The sequence below is a fragment of the Apodemus sylvaticus genome, chromosome 8 (genome assembly GCF_947179515.1).
Source record: "Apodemus sylvaticus chromosome 8, mApoSyl1.1, whole genome shotgun sequence".
In the NCBI taxonomy this organism is placed as follows: domain Eukaryota; kingdom Metazoa; phylum Chordata; class Mammalia; order Rodentia; family Muridae; genus Apodemus; species Apodemus sylvaticus.
This window is the reverse complement of record NC_067479.1, coordinates 80,295,252-80,308,977: the sequence shown is the minus strand read 5'-3', so window position 1 is coordinate 80,308,977 and position 13,726 is coordinate 80,295,252. Positions and strand designations below refer to the sequence as shown.

At 38.9% G+C, this 13,726-nt stretch overlaps 1 protein-coding gene across 24 annotated transcripts in view; it reads left to right on the top strand.

The window, feature by feature from the left end:
• The window catches only part of Ktn1 (kinectin 1), an 85,587-nt gene that overhangs the window by 40,108 nt on the left and 31,753 nt on the right, over positions 1 to 13,726 (top strand). For 13 of the 24 annotated variants that reach the window (XM_052191648.1, XM_052191671.1, XM_052191666.1 and 10 more), the window contains exons 15-25: positions 147 to 215; positions 703 to 740; positions 870 to 951; positions 1,823 to 1,891; positions 8,461 to 8,495; positions 9,102 to 9,192; positions 9,714 to 9,782; positions 11,014 to 11,051; positions 11,904 to 11,994; positions 12,131 to 12,199; positions 13,459 to 13,496. In XM_052191648.1, the coding sequence (XP_052047608.1) occupies positions 147 to 215; positions 703 to 740; positions 870 to 951; positions 1,823 to 1,891; positions 8,461 to 8,495; positions 9,102 to 9,192; positions 9,714 to 9,782; positions 11,014 to 11,051; positions 11,904 to 11,994; positions 12,131 to 12,199; positions 13,459 to 13,496 (689 nt within the window). The remainder of the gene's footprint in view (positions 1 to 146; positions 216 to 702; positions 741 to 869; positions 952 to 1,822; positions 1,892 to 8,460; positions 8,496 to 9,101; positions 9,193 to 9,713; positions 9,783 to 11,013; positions 11,052 to 11,903; positions 11,995 to 12,130; positions 12,200 to 13,458; positions 13,497 to 13,726) is intronic. The other 11 variants (XM_052191668.1, XM_052191672.1, XM_052191669.1 and 8 more) reach the window with 1 other exon arrangement.

The window sequence follows — 13,726 nt, the reverse complement described above, 5'->3', positions numbered from 1 at the left end:
AAGAGAAATTGATTTTTTTTTTGATTTAGGAAATTTATATTTGAGTCCTTTACTTAACTCTTTAAGCAGAACAGATACCTTGCCCCAAGTTCAATTTGAATTTTATGAAATATTTTTAATCCTGTTTACTTTTTTTCTTTCTCTAGGATGTACAGAATATGAATTTCTTATTAAAAGCTGAAGTGCAGAAATTGCAGGCCCTGGCTAATGAGCAGGTAACTAAGTTACTTTTGCTTACTTATCTGTGAAGAAGTTTGATGTGCCTTGTCTTGGTTTTTTTTTTTTTTTTTTTTGAGTCTGTGAACCCCAGTTTTCTGTTTGTAAATACTGTGTCTATACTGGTTACTTATGTTTGGCTGTGTGTTGTAACTGAGAGTATATACACAGACCACTTAGATGTCACTGATCCATACTGGAATTAATGTATGGTACAGTGACTCAATCATTTCTGAGATAGAGGAGATTGTTAAAACAGTCACAGTGTATTAACCCATTTTGGATTTTTACATTTAATATGTAAAAAATTGTAAAATATAATATGTAATGTAATATGTAAAATATTTAAATAATGGACAATAAAACACAGAATACCACAGTTTGTTATAGTTTTAATCCAGATGTATGGAAATACAAGTTTTTATATGAGTAAGTGAATAGATGGTTTCCTAAGATGATACAATTCTTATTTTATTCTGAATACAGGCTGCCGCTGCACATGAGGTGGAGAAGATGCAGAAGAGGTAAGTAATGTACTTGTGCAGACAGTGCATGTATGTTTATGTGCAGTGATGCTCCCAGCTGAGGCTTGTGCAGATAGCTCTGAAAACCTTGACTGAATGAACTGGTTTTAACTGGTCCTCTTCTTGCAGCATTCACCTAAAGGATGATAGAATAAGACTGCTTGAAGAGCAGCTGCAGCATGAAATCACCAGCAAAATGGAAGAATTCAGGGTGTGTGAGTAAGCGCAGGAGCGCCGCCTTCCACAACAGCTTCACTACGGTTAATTATGGTTAATTACCATGATGCTTAATGTGCTTACACTGTAGCTGTCTTCAGACCCTCCAGAAGAGGGGGTCAGATCCCATTACAGATGGTTGTGAGCCACCATGTTGTTGCTGGGAATTGAATTCAGGATCTCTGGAAGAGCAGTCAGTGCTCTTAACTGCTGAGCCATCTCTCCAGCCCTGCTTTTTTTTTTGTTGTTGTTGTTGTTGTTGTTGTTGTTGCTGTTTTTAATATAATCATTTGTATTATTTCCCTAGTTTATTTGATGTCTTATGTGAATAGTGAATTTTTACTAGATTTTTTTGCCTAAATGTACTTTATCTGATCTTAAATTAAATGTTTGAAATTGATTTTCCCCCAAGCATTCCTTGGCTTTGTTTTTGTTTTTGTTTTTTTTTTTTTTGGGTTTGGTTTTTTTGAGACCGGGTTTTTCTGTGTAGCCCTGACTGTCCTGGAACTCACTCTGTAGACCAGGCTGGCCTCAAACTCAGAAATCTGCCTACCTCTGCCTCCCAAGTGCTGGGATTATAGGCGTGTGCCACCATGCCTGGTTCCTTGGCCTTTTTTTAAATGAGTTTTTTACATTTGTGACTATTTTTGCTGTCTTCACTGTTGCTGCAGTGTTAATTAATCACTGTCCATTGAACTCTGAATTTCTATGCCCATATGGAAGGAACTTCTAGGTCTGTATGTTCAGTCTCTTATCAACACCTGAAGCGACAGTGTGGGTTTACTTTGTTCAAAAATCAATTCAAATGATTGCATTATTGCCTTTTTCCTTCTGAAAAAATAGTAAATTGGGCTTTTTTCTTCCAGATTCTGAATGACCAGAATAAAGCATTACAATTGGAAGTTCAGAAGCTGCAGACTGTTGTTTCTCAGCAGGTGAGGTTCCGTGGGTAGTGTGGACACAGCCCCGAGTGTGGGATGGCCTGGGCAGAACCCGGCTGACTGAGAGTGTACTTACAGTGGGGCGCCTTTTGACTGCCCTGTTCAGTTTATGCTTCAGAGTTTTCTTTCAAAATTAACATTTTGGGACTCTGCGAAGAAAGACATGTTAATCTTTTCATAAGCATTTTGTAGAAAAGAAGGAAAGGAAAAAATATTCTGTTCTTGGAGCCTTACCCTTACAGGGATTTTAAGAAGACTGGGTTTGAAACTTAGGAGTCCCTCAGCACTGGTCTCCCCCTCCTGCTCAGTCTCTCACACCAGGGTTGTATGTAAGGATTTCTAGATTTGAATGGCAAAATTTGAGTATATTGTGCTTTGCACATAGATTACATAGAAATAGTTTCTTTTAAAGAATATATATGTATATTCTAATTGTGTGTATCATATAATGATTATGTGTGTGTGTGTATATATATATATATCACATATATGCGATAATGAACATATCGCATATATACACATATACAGATACACACCAGTAAAACTGTAGCAGCCTTGAATGGCACGTCTTCATAAGCAGTGTTAGTTGCATCTTCTGTCTGTAGCTTCCATTGTTGCCTTCACATTTTCTCACATAAACCCTTCAAGTCCCACTGTTAGAAAGAGCTCTAGGCGCTGGCCAGATGGCTCCAGTAAGGTTATTTCCACCAATCCCTAGAACCACATAATGGAAGGAGAGGAACACCCCACACCTGTTTTCTGATATCCATGTGCACTCGCATGTGCGTAATCACACAAGCTCTCTCAATGAATAAGTAAATAAATGGAAGAATGTTTAAAACAAAGTACTCTAGAAACACTTGCTATTGCATGTTCCAGTAGAATATAAACATGCTTTGCATGTTTCCCTTGTAGTAAGGTTTTGGAAAATTTATTGGAAATTATAGCACATCCTTTAGAGATACTTTTACAATTAAGGAAGTATATTATTGGTGTAAGTATTTGTTAACATCAGTTTGTCAAATCACATTTTCCTTCCCTTCTCTGAAATGCAATGTTGTGTATAATTTTTATTACTTTGTATATGTGTAAAGTAGCATTGAAAACTATAAATATTCTCATTTGTTATATTATAGATTATGAATGATAAAGTACTCCAGAAATTATTGGAACCAAGCAATGACTGTGTTTGAAGCCTGAGTGTCTGTTGTAGTCTTCAGTGTGTGTCTGTTGTAGTCTTCAGTGTGCGTCTGTTGTAGTCTTCAGTGAGTGTCTGTTGTAGTCTTCAGTGAGTGTCTGTTGTAGTCTTCAGTGAGTGTCTGTTGTAGTCTTCAGTGTGTGTCTGTTGTAGTCTTCAGTGTGTGTCTGTTGTAGTCTTCAGTGTGTGTCTGTTGTAGTCTTCAGTGTGTGTCTGTTGTAGTCTTCAGTGTGTGTCTGTTGTAGTCTTCAGTGAGTGTCTGTTGTAGTCTTCAGTGTGTGTCTGTTGTAGTCTTCAGTGTGTGTCTGTTGTAGTCTTCAGTGTGTATCTGTTGTAGTCTTCAGTGAGCGTCTGTTGTAGTCTTCAGTGAGTGTCTGTTGTAGTCTTCAGTGAGTGTCTGTTGTAGTCTTCAGTGAGTGTCTGTTGTAGTCTTCAGTGAGCGTCTGTTGTAGTCTTCAGTGAGCGTCTGTTGTAGTCTTCAGTGAGTGTCTGTTGTAGTCTTCAGTGAGTGTCTGTTGTAGTCTTCAGTGAGTGTCTGTTGTAGTCTTCAGTGAGTGTCTGTTGTAGTCTTCAGTGAGTGTCTGTTGTAGTCTTCAGTGAGTGTCTGTTGTAGTCTTCAGTGAGTGTCTGTTGTAGTCTTCAGTGTGCGTCTGTTGTAGTCTTCAGTGTGTGTCTGTTGTAGTCTTCAGTGTGTGTCTGTTGTAGTCTTCAGTGAGTGTCTGTTGTAGTCTTCAGTGAGTGTCTGTTGTAGTCTTCAGTGAGCGTCTGTTGTAGTCTTCAGTGAGTGTCTGTTGTAGTCTTCAGTGAGTGTCTGTTGTAGTCTTCAGTGAGTGTCTGTTGTAGTCTTCAGTGAGTGTCTGTTGTAGTCTTCAGTGAGTGTCTGTTGTAGTCTTCAGTGAGTGTCTGTTGTAGTCTTCAGTGAGTGTCTATTGTAGTCTTCAGTGAGTGTCTGTTGTAGTCTTCAGTGTGTGTCTGTTGTAGTCTTCAGTGTGTGTCTGTTGTAGTCTTCAGTGAGTGTCTGTTGTAGTCTTCAGTGAGTGTCTGTTGTAGTCTTCAGTGTGTGTCTGTTGTAGTCTTCAGTGAGTGTCTGTTGTAGTCTTCAGTGTGTGTCTGTTGTAGTCTTCAGCTGTAGTTTCGCTGGCAGTGTTTTTATTTATTTATTTTTTTAAGATTTATTTATTTATGTATATGAGTACTCTGTCGCTGTCTTTAGACACACCAGTAGGTGGCATTGGATCCCATTACAATGTGGTTGCTGGGAATTGAACTCAGGACCTCTGGAAGAGTGAGTGGTCAGTGCTCTTAACTGCTGAGCAATCTTTCCAGTCCACCGTTAATTTTTACTGTTAAAAAATGATGTTACTCTAGACACATACCCTGGTGGGTTAGGTTAGATTAGAATAAGTGTGATAGTTTTTTCTGTGTCTATTTATCCTTCCCTGGAGAAATAGCATACAATTTTTATGTATTAATTATCAAAGATTTCAATATATAGACTTTAAAATAAATTTTAATGTTAGCCCTATATACATAAAACAGATCTCTAAAAATGTAAGGGTCTGCCGAGCAGTGGTGGTGCATGCCTATAATCTCAGCACTTGGGAGGCAGAGGCAGGCAGATTTCTGAGTTCGAGGCCAGCCTGGTCTACAGAGTTCCAGGACAGCCAGGGCTACACAGAGAAAACAACAACAACAAAAAAAGTAAGGGTCCTCTAAAGAAGAAAAATGTTTTAACTGTTTTTAAGCTTTGGAGATGCTTGTATTTGAAAAGAAAATCTGAATATTTCATTCTATTTTATAAAAAAAAATTATTAATTTACATAGGGGTGAGTGTGTGAGAGAGATATTGTGTATGAGTTTGTGTGTGTGTCTATGAGAGGGGGGACACATGCATGTGTGTTTGTGTCTCTGTGTGTATGTCTGTGTGTATGTGTATCTATGTGTTTGTGTCTCTGTGTGTGCATGTCTGGGCGCGTGCATGCGTGCGCGTGTGTGTGTGTGTGTGTGTGTGTGTGTGTGTGTCTGTGTGTTGGGTCTCTGTGTCTGTGTGTTGGGTCTCTGTGTCTGTGTGTTGGTATGGGTTCCCTCCTTTCACTATGTTGTTTCTGTGGTCTAAACTCAGGTCGTCAGGCGTAGTAGCACCTTTACCCACTGAGTCATCTTAATGACTAAAAATTTTGAATCTTATTTTTTTAAAGATTTTCTTATTTATGAGTACACTGTAACTGTCTTCAGACACACCAGAAGAGGGCATCAGATCCCATTACAGATGCTTGTGACCTACCATGTGGTTGCTGAGAATTGAACTCAGGACCTCTGGAAGAGCAGCCAGTGCTCTTGGCCAGTGAGCCATCTCTCCAACCCAAAATTTTGAATCTTTAAAACCCCCTTTTAGCTTACAGAGTCTTCAAATAAAATATAAATAAGGAAAAAAATGAAATGTTTTTGCTTATATTTGTCAAATATATTTAACATTTTAATAAGTGTGTATGTGTTTGTATATGCATTTGTGTGTGTGTGTGTGTGTCAATATAAAATAAATGGAAACAACTTCATAAACTTGTTTTCTGCCAAACTGAAGTTTTTCAACAGCTTATGTAGCTGTTAAACCACCAGCCTAATGTTTTCCTGCGAGAGCCCGTGGTGCTTTAAGATGTGCTTCTCTATTAGTTTACATAAGATTTCCAATCACACTTGTGGAAAGAATCATTTTTGAAAAAATTCTTTTTGTCTTTGTTACTCAACTTTCTTGTCTTTTTTTTTCTTTTTTTCTTTTTTTGGTTTTTCGAGACATTTGCTTGTTCCGTAGTTACTTTTTATTGTTATTGATAGTGAAATAAGAAATAAGTCAGTATACCTAAGCTTTTTATTTCCAACTTTCTTTAACCTTCTTTTCCCTATATAGCAGTTAGAATTCCAAATGACAGTTAGAGAGACAAGAGGTTTGTGATGTAAAAATTTCAGCTCTCTTGCCAGATGGTTTTATTAAGGAGGAAAAGGTTGAACTTACTGAAGCCGAGACTGGTAATGTTGCCATGTTGTTGTTTGTTCAGGTGTACCAAGAAAGGCCTGAGTCCTCAGATATGAGACTGCCCTTAGACACCAGGTAAAGGGAACACGACCGTGTGTGTGCAGGTGTGATGCTCACTAGATAGTGCCCTTAGTAAGACTAGTAGGCTTATCAGCGTAAACCACATGGCAGCTGGCCGTGGCTGCCGGCAGCCGAGCTGCAGGATGCCTTTCTCTTTGCTCCAGTAGACTTTGAAGAGTCTATCATCAGGGCTACTCAATCAAAACTGTGGGGAAATGGCTTCTCTTTGCCTAATACCTCTTCCTGATCATAGTGACTTAGGACAATTTAGGTTCATCATCCTGGAAGAAGTAATAGGATTGGGTTATGTTGGTAAAATATAGTAAAGTGAAAACGTTGGTTAGTATTTGAGTCGAAGAACCAGAGTACTTAACTAAACATGACCAGCAAAGGAAATTGAGTCAGGGTGTTTGTTGAGTATACATTAGGCATTTACTTCTTTGCTGAGGCTCTGAAGGTAAATGAGACTTGATTTATGTGGGACAGACAGAAAAGTGTGATGATTTAAATTTCTGAACTGTGTGTACATTTACAGGTAGATTTTGTTTGAAGAGTTAGAAAGGTGACACAGAGGACAACTTGCCCAACAATTTGCCAAATAGTGAAGGGCAGTCCAGGCTGAGAGGAAAAACTTGTTGCTTGGTGGTGTGCCACAGAATTGACATTCTCAACATTTTAAGATATTGTGTAAGTGCAAAGAATAGGGAGTAGGGACTAGTGAAAGATTTACTGGGGTCTGACTAGGAAGCTTTTGTATGTTGTATAAAGCTTGTGATGATCTAACACTAAGGAGGATTGTAAGAGTGGACAAAACTTTACATTTGAGAAAAGTCACAGTGGTAACAGCGATGCAACAGAATTTAGGAGTCAGAGAAGCAGATAGAATCAAGTGGAGAGCTCAGGACAACTAAGTAATTATGGTACTAGCAAGCTGGACTTCATAGTGTCTCTTGAGATGGGATTCATTGAAGCACATACTGATTAAAAACTGACTCCATGAGAGTTTTAAGTTTATAAACAGCAAGTTCTATATGAGTTGTTTGTATACTACCAGATTGAAGAAATACATTTTGAGAATTTCTTCTCTCCTTTTTTATGATGGGATAGTTTTCCTCTATCCTCGGGGTACTCTTCTGCGCAATGCACAGAGCAGTCCTTATGATCTACAGACAGAGAGTTTAGAGCACTATGATGTGTGAGATGAGTGAAACGGAGGGCTGGTTGTACACGTTGAAGCGAAGGAAGGACTGATTCCGACACGTAGAGGAGGTGGACTCCTAAGACTCAGATTTGGCAATGGGAGCATTTAGTTTTATTTTTGAAAAATGATTATAATGAGATAGGGTAAGAAAAAAATCAGAAAAGAACAGGAATAGGAAATTGGTTCATGAGGTGTGGCCAGAAGACCCCACACCTAGAATACTGAGTTGTCTAAAGGTCTGAGAATGCTGAGAGTGAAATCTTTGCTTCCAGTGCACAGTAACCCTGGTGATTCTTGTATGTGAACACAGGTTAGGTGATTTTTAGGACCAAAAGTCAAGGGCATGGAGTCAGTTATCATGTTGTGTTTTACAGTTTTATTAGGAGCTGTATTCGTGCTGCTTCTGCAGTGCACTAGTACTTTTTTTTATTTTTTTATTTTTTGTTTTTTTGAGACAGGGTTTCTCTGTGTAGCCCTGACTGTCCTGGAACTCACTCTGTAGACCAGTTTGGCCTTGAACTCAGAAATCTGCCTGCCTCTGCCTCCCAAGTGCTGGGATTAAAGACTTGCACCACCACCGCCCGGCACACTAGCACTTTTAATATAGTCTCTGCTTGGGTCTGACTTATGGTGTCTACATGTTCAAAATCCATTGGACTATAAATAAGATTTATGCAATTGTGTTTATATTAGACTTCAGTGTAGGAGAAAATCAATTGAAAAAAGGATAGAGCCTCTTGTGACTTCATGCCTTAAAGTTTTAAAATTTGTATATTTGAAGAAATCTTCCTTGTCTTTCTTCTAGGCGACTACAGCTATCCTTAAGTTAAGAATTGGGGTGAGGGCAAGCCCATTTTGCTAGTGCCATTTTCCTCTTGTAGCCTGTATGTCCATGATCTTTTTTGCTCCTCTTTGAATAAAAAAATTAAGCCTGCAAGCAGTTCTCAAGTAAGGACTAAATTTTGGAACTATTTAGAATCCTAAACTATTTCCACAGAGTTCTTTTTCTAAACTAATTTTTAACTTATGCAAACTTGGTAGAATTAAACATTTCTTGATGTTTTTCTTTTTAGCCTAATAAAGATGTTGTAGAACAAATGGAAAAATGGTAAGAGTTAAATTTTTTATATTTTGGTGAAAATATTTTATATTTTTATATTTTCCTCTCAAGTGTGTGGTAACAGAACTGGTAACAGTAATAATCTGGGTTCTTTTTTTTTTTTTTTTTTGGTTTTTTCGAGACAGGGTTTCTCTGTATAGCCCTGGCTGTCCTGGAGCTCACTCCGTAGACCAGGCTGGCCTCGAACTCAAAAATCCACCTGCCTCTGCCTCTGCCTCCCAGAGTGCTGGGATTACAGGCATGCGCCACCACTGCCCGGCATAATCTGGGTCCTTAAAGTACTGTTGGTCCTTGATAGACAAGAGACTTCTGGGCTGTGGATTAGCCAGTGTTACTTTATATTATATTTGTGGGTGTCATTTGATAGTGACTTACTTGTTCAAGGCTGCTGCCGGTCCATACATTCCCTGTACAAAATTTACTTACTGCTGAGGAGTTCACCTTAACACCATGATTGAGATCCCGAGAAATTTTTCCAGAATTAAAGTTTCATAATGAATGAGGGACAGAGGGGTTGACTCATGTAAAATGCTTAGGAATGATATTTACCTTGACGGAGTCATTCATATGTACACTTTATAATTATAATTACAGCATTCAAGAAAAAGATGAGAAGTTAAGGACTGTTGAAGAATTGCTGGAGACGGGCCTCATTCAGGTGGCCACCAGAGAGGAGGAACTGACTGTAAGGCGTTTTCTCCTTGTCTCCTTGTGCTCACTCCGTCAGCCTGGAAAGGCTTCATGGGATTGTTTCCACAGCTGGGGGCTGGCGTTCTAAGTTAAAGCGTTTTCATTTAACTTAAATGGTGTTCATTGGAAAGGCTCTGTGAGGAGGATGTTAGTGTCACTGCCCCCGGTCAGGTAGATGCCGTCTGCAGTTTGTAGTCTGTGCGCTCTTCCTGGAGCCATGCTCAGACTGTAAGCAGTGGCCTCATTGCTCGCCTTCACTAAGAGAACGTGGACCTTTGCGAAGTGAATGAAGAGTTGTAATTGAATTTATAACTTGTGGCTTAACTGAGGAATGACAGTGTCTTTGACGGTGTCGGCATTTCAGTTGAAATGTATAGTGATAATTGAATTACAAAATGGTTGACTAGTTATAAAGGTTATAGGGAAAAGGGCAGAGGAGGGAGAGTGGGCTAGCTTCATTGGAACTGGCTAGTGCTTCAGGAGTAAAACATGTGTTTCTGTGTTTTTTGAAAAAAGGCCATAAGATCAGAGAACTCCACCCTGACGAGAGAGGTCCAGGAGCTGAAGGCTAAGCAGAGCGATCAGGTAGCGTACTGCTGGTCCCACACACGTCCCACAGGAGGCAGAGGCCCCCAAGCCATTCATTTACCAAGGCTGAACTTTCAATTAAACTTTTAACCAGTGAATGATTACTGGCTTGAGTAGCTGCAATTTATTCAAAACTATATGCATGCTAGATAAGCCTTCTGTGAACTACTCCAAATAAAATTTCTTTCTTTTTGTTTTTCTTATCTACTTAAGTTTATTTATATTTTTTATATATGAGTGTTTTGCCTGCATATATGCTGTGCATCATTTATACATACAGTACCCACAGAAGCCAGAATTGAGCATCAAATTCCCTGGCTCTGGATTTTAAGATGGTTGTGAGTTGTTATGTGGGTGCTGGATACTGAACCTAAGTCCTCTGAAAAAGCATCAGTGCTCTTAACTGCTGAGCCATCTCTCTAGCCCAAGAGTATACTCTTTTTAATTTGTTTTTGTTTATGTATGTACGTGTATGTACATTAGTGTTTTGCTTTCATATATGATGGTGTGAGGCTGTCAAGTCCCCTGGAACTAACGTTGCAGTTAGTTGTGAGCTACCATGTAGGTGCTGGGAACTGAACCTGAGTCCTTTGGAAGAACGGCGAGTGCTCTTCACCACCAAGCCATCTCTCCAGCCCCAGGCTAAGATGTTCCTGGGTGGGCACGAACCAATTTTTTAAATTTCTAAAAATGTATTACTGTTGTTGCTGCTGCATGTATGATGTGTGAAGGCACACATGTGCCATGAATCGTCCTGTGGATGTCACAGGACGTCTTCCGAGTGACTCTTCCTCCTACTTCCACATTGATGTTGGATTGACTCAGTCAGGTATCACCTTGCATAACATCTTGCTGGCCATTTTCTTTTTAAAAAATACAGTAATGAAAGGTTTTGACTACACATACACATTAAGTCTCAATGGCAAAAAAGGCTACGTGAAATGAGGCAATTTCTTAGATGTAATTTCTCCCCTGGTTAGAATTAATAACTAAGTAACTTGAGCATTTGTCTAATAATTATTCTTTTGGGCTGTACTTATAGGTAGTCTCATCTGCTTATTTCCAAAATGTTACTCCTTTTCACCATTATGACATTAAAAAACTTAAGTAAGAATTTCTCGGTTTACTTTTTCATTTTTGATTTGTATCCTAACAGTTTTAGGGATTATGTATTTCTGTCTCACAATTTTAAAAAGTACTAAATAATGCATTTTTTGTGTGTTTCTAGGTTTCTTTTGTGTCTCTAATAGAAGATCTTAAGAAAGTGTAAGTGCAACATTGTTATAAATTAGGTTTTTATTTTGACTTGTTTTCTTAGTACAGTAGATGGAGTTTACCATTTATTTGGGAGAGATAACATACACTCTATCTATCTATCTATCTATCAATCATTGACACATTACCTCTCTCTACTCACATTACCTCTCTCTACTTCCTCCCCCTCTTCCTTCTCTCCCTCCCTCCCTTCCAGTGCAGTGAGGCCGGGGTTTTCCTGAGTACCTGGGACTAGCATCTCACCTCCTGACACTCCATCCTCCCCTTCCTGAGTGCTAAGATATTAGTGTAGACCACACTCGGATTAGTTTGACTTTCATTCTAGAATTCCTCATCAGTGGACTAAAGGAGATTAGCTGTGCTTCCCAAATTCAAAGATTTTTTATCTTTTTCTTTTTTGAAAATCCATTTTCATAATTGATTCTATTTTTATGTGAAATCAAATTGTTACTTTTCTGTGTTTAGTAGAAGCTATTACAGATGAGTTTATGTTGCACAGAGGCATAAGTTTCATGCATGTATATCCCCCTTTGAAGTACCTGTCAGCTTTGATGACATAGTGTAGTAAGCTTAAAATTCTGTAATCCAATGTTATTGAGTGGAACTTTATGGTTCAAATAGTAGTCTTTCTGTGTATTCTTGAAGCATACCACCAGCTTCCTGTATGCATAGATTTTAGCAGTTGTTGATTACATTCTTATTGAACTGTCTGTGAAGTTGAGCTGCTGTCTCACTTTAAATGCAGGACTTGGCTGGAGAGGCTTCTCCTGTGCTGCTGTCTTTATGCCTGGTTGGCGGATCTCAGTGATTCTAGTAGGTTAATACTTGATTTGTTTGTTTAAGGATCCATGAGAAAGATGGACAGATCAAGTCTGTGGAAGAGCTTCTAGAAGTTGAACTTCTCAAAGTTGCTAATAAGGAGAAAACTGTTCAGGTATAGGCGAGAACAGTGTCTGGCCTTGCTGTTAACTTGAGTTAAACCATTTGATTTCATGTGTTTGTATGTTACATTCTTTGTCAACCCAGTGTGTTTTCCATTGTCCAATCTTGTCTGTTTTATCATTGTCAAGGCTTTGAAACAGGAAATAGAGGTTCTAAAAGAAGAAATAGGAAATGCCCAGCTTGAAAAGGCTCACCAGGTAAAAAATCCCAGAGCCACAGCATGCCAGATGAGTTGGTGTGTATGTTATTTGTGAGCTACTTTACATTTCTGTTTCCCTTGTTACTTAGAAAATAATTCTTTAGTAGTTTGCTACAAGTATATTTGTTAATATTTGTTTTTAAACCTTTTACTATGCCCTTTTCTAGAAAAAGTTTTCTGTATTAATGTTTTATTTTAATCAGTTTAAAAATTGCAAAATACAGAACACAAACTGCATGGATCAGGATGTGTTGTTAAAGAGTGTATTCATCCCCTGACTGTAGAAAAAAGGTTTTCCTGAAGATCTTAGAAGCAGACATTTTTATTTGGTAGATGGGTTTTTACTGAGATTTAATCTGACAAGTCTTCATTATAATGGCAAGATTGTACAGGAGAGATGATTTGTTCATCTATTGGATTAAGATTACAGCAGCTCATCAAAGCCCTATACAGGGTTGGAGCTAGTGTGCTTAGTGACTTATTCTTCAGAAGAGGCTCCTCCCAAAGAGCAGACGGAGGAGGCGGGAGGAACGCTAGATTGCCTCTGACTTACTAAGGGCTGAGGAGATGGCTCAGCAGGGAAAGTGCTCACTGTGCCAGCATGAGGGCTAGAGTCCAGATGTTCAGCTCCTGTGTAAGGCCAGGATGGCAGCACGCAGCTGGGGGCCTGAGCAGGGAGGTAGATGCGGGGTGGTCTTAGGGCCTCTCTCATGGGCCAGCCCGGCTAACCTGATCAGAGAGCTTCAGGTTCAAGGAGAGGCTTTGTCCCAAAGTATAAGGTGAGGAATAGCAGAAGCATCTAGAATCACAGTGATGACTTCTGGCCTTTCACATTTATGTGTGTATTCACATGCACACACATACACATTTAAGACATACAAAATCATAAGTAAATATAAACAGGAAATTAAGGAAGACACTAGACCACTGTAGTGCAGATGTTCTTGAAGACTGGGCTAGAGCATCCTGGTACTCCATGGAGTGTGTGGAGAGTTACTGAATGAAGATCCCTGGTCTCTCCTGGAGAAATACCACCCTGTGCAGACCATTTATAATCATTTTCCTCACCTTGACCCCTTCTCGTTACTTTTACTGTCAATGGAAAAAGGAGGGGAAATGCAGATACATCTTGTTTTGGCATGAGCAGTTAGCTTGGGCTTTCATCTTTTGAAATGTACACGTTATAAAGATTTACATGAGGCTTGATACAGCTGAGGAAAGGCTTGTGAACCGTGTTCTCTGTCGTTTGTGTTTCAGCTGTCTGTCACGTCTCAAGTCCAGGAGCTACAGAACCTGTAAGTAACATTTGTCTTATTTTCCTAGAAATAGCTCTTCCCTACAAGTTAAATTGAGTGAAAATTACGGCTTTTTTTTATATTTGATTTTAGTGTTCTGGAAAATACTAAATTGTTTCAAAAGATTTTAGATTTTTAAAAAGTCCTTTTGGTTCTTATTATATTTTAGCAACTACTAGTTTTTTTTGTTTTTGTTTTTTTTCGTAGGAAGGAGATGGTGTGAGAATGCT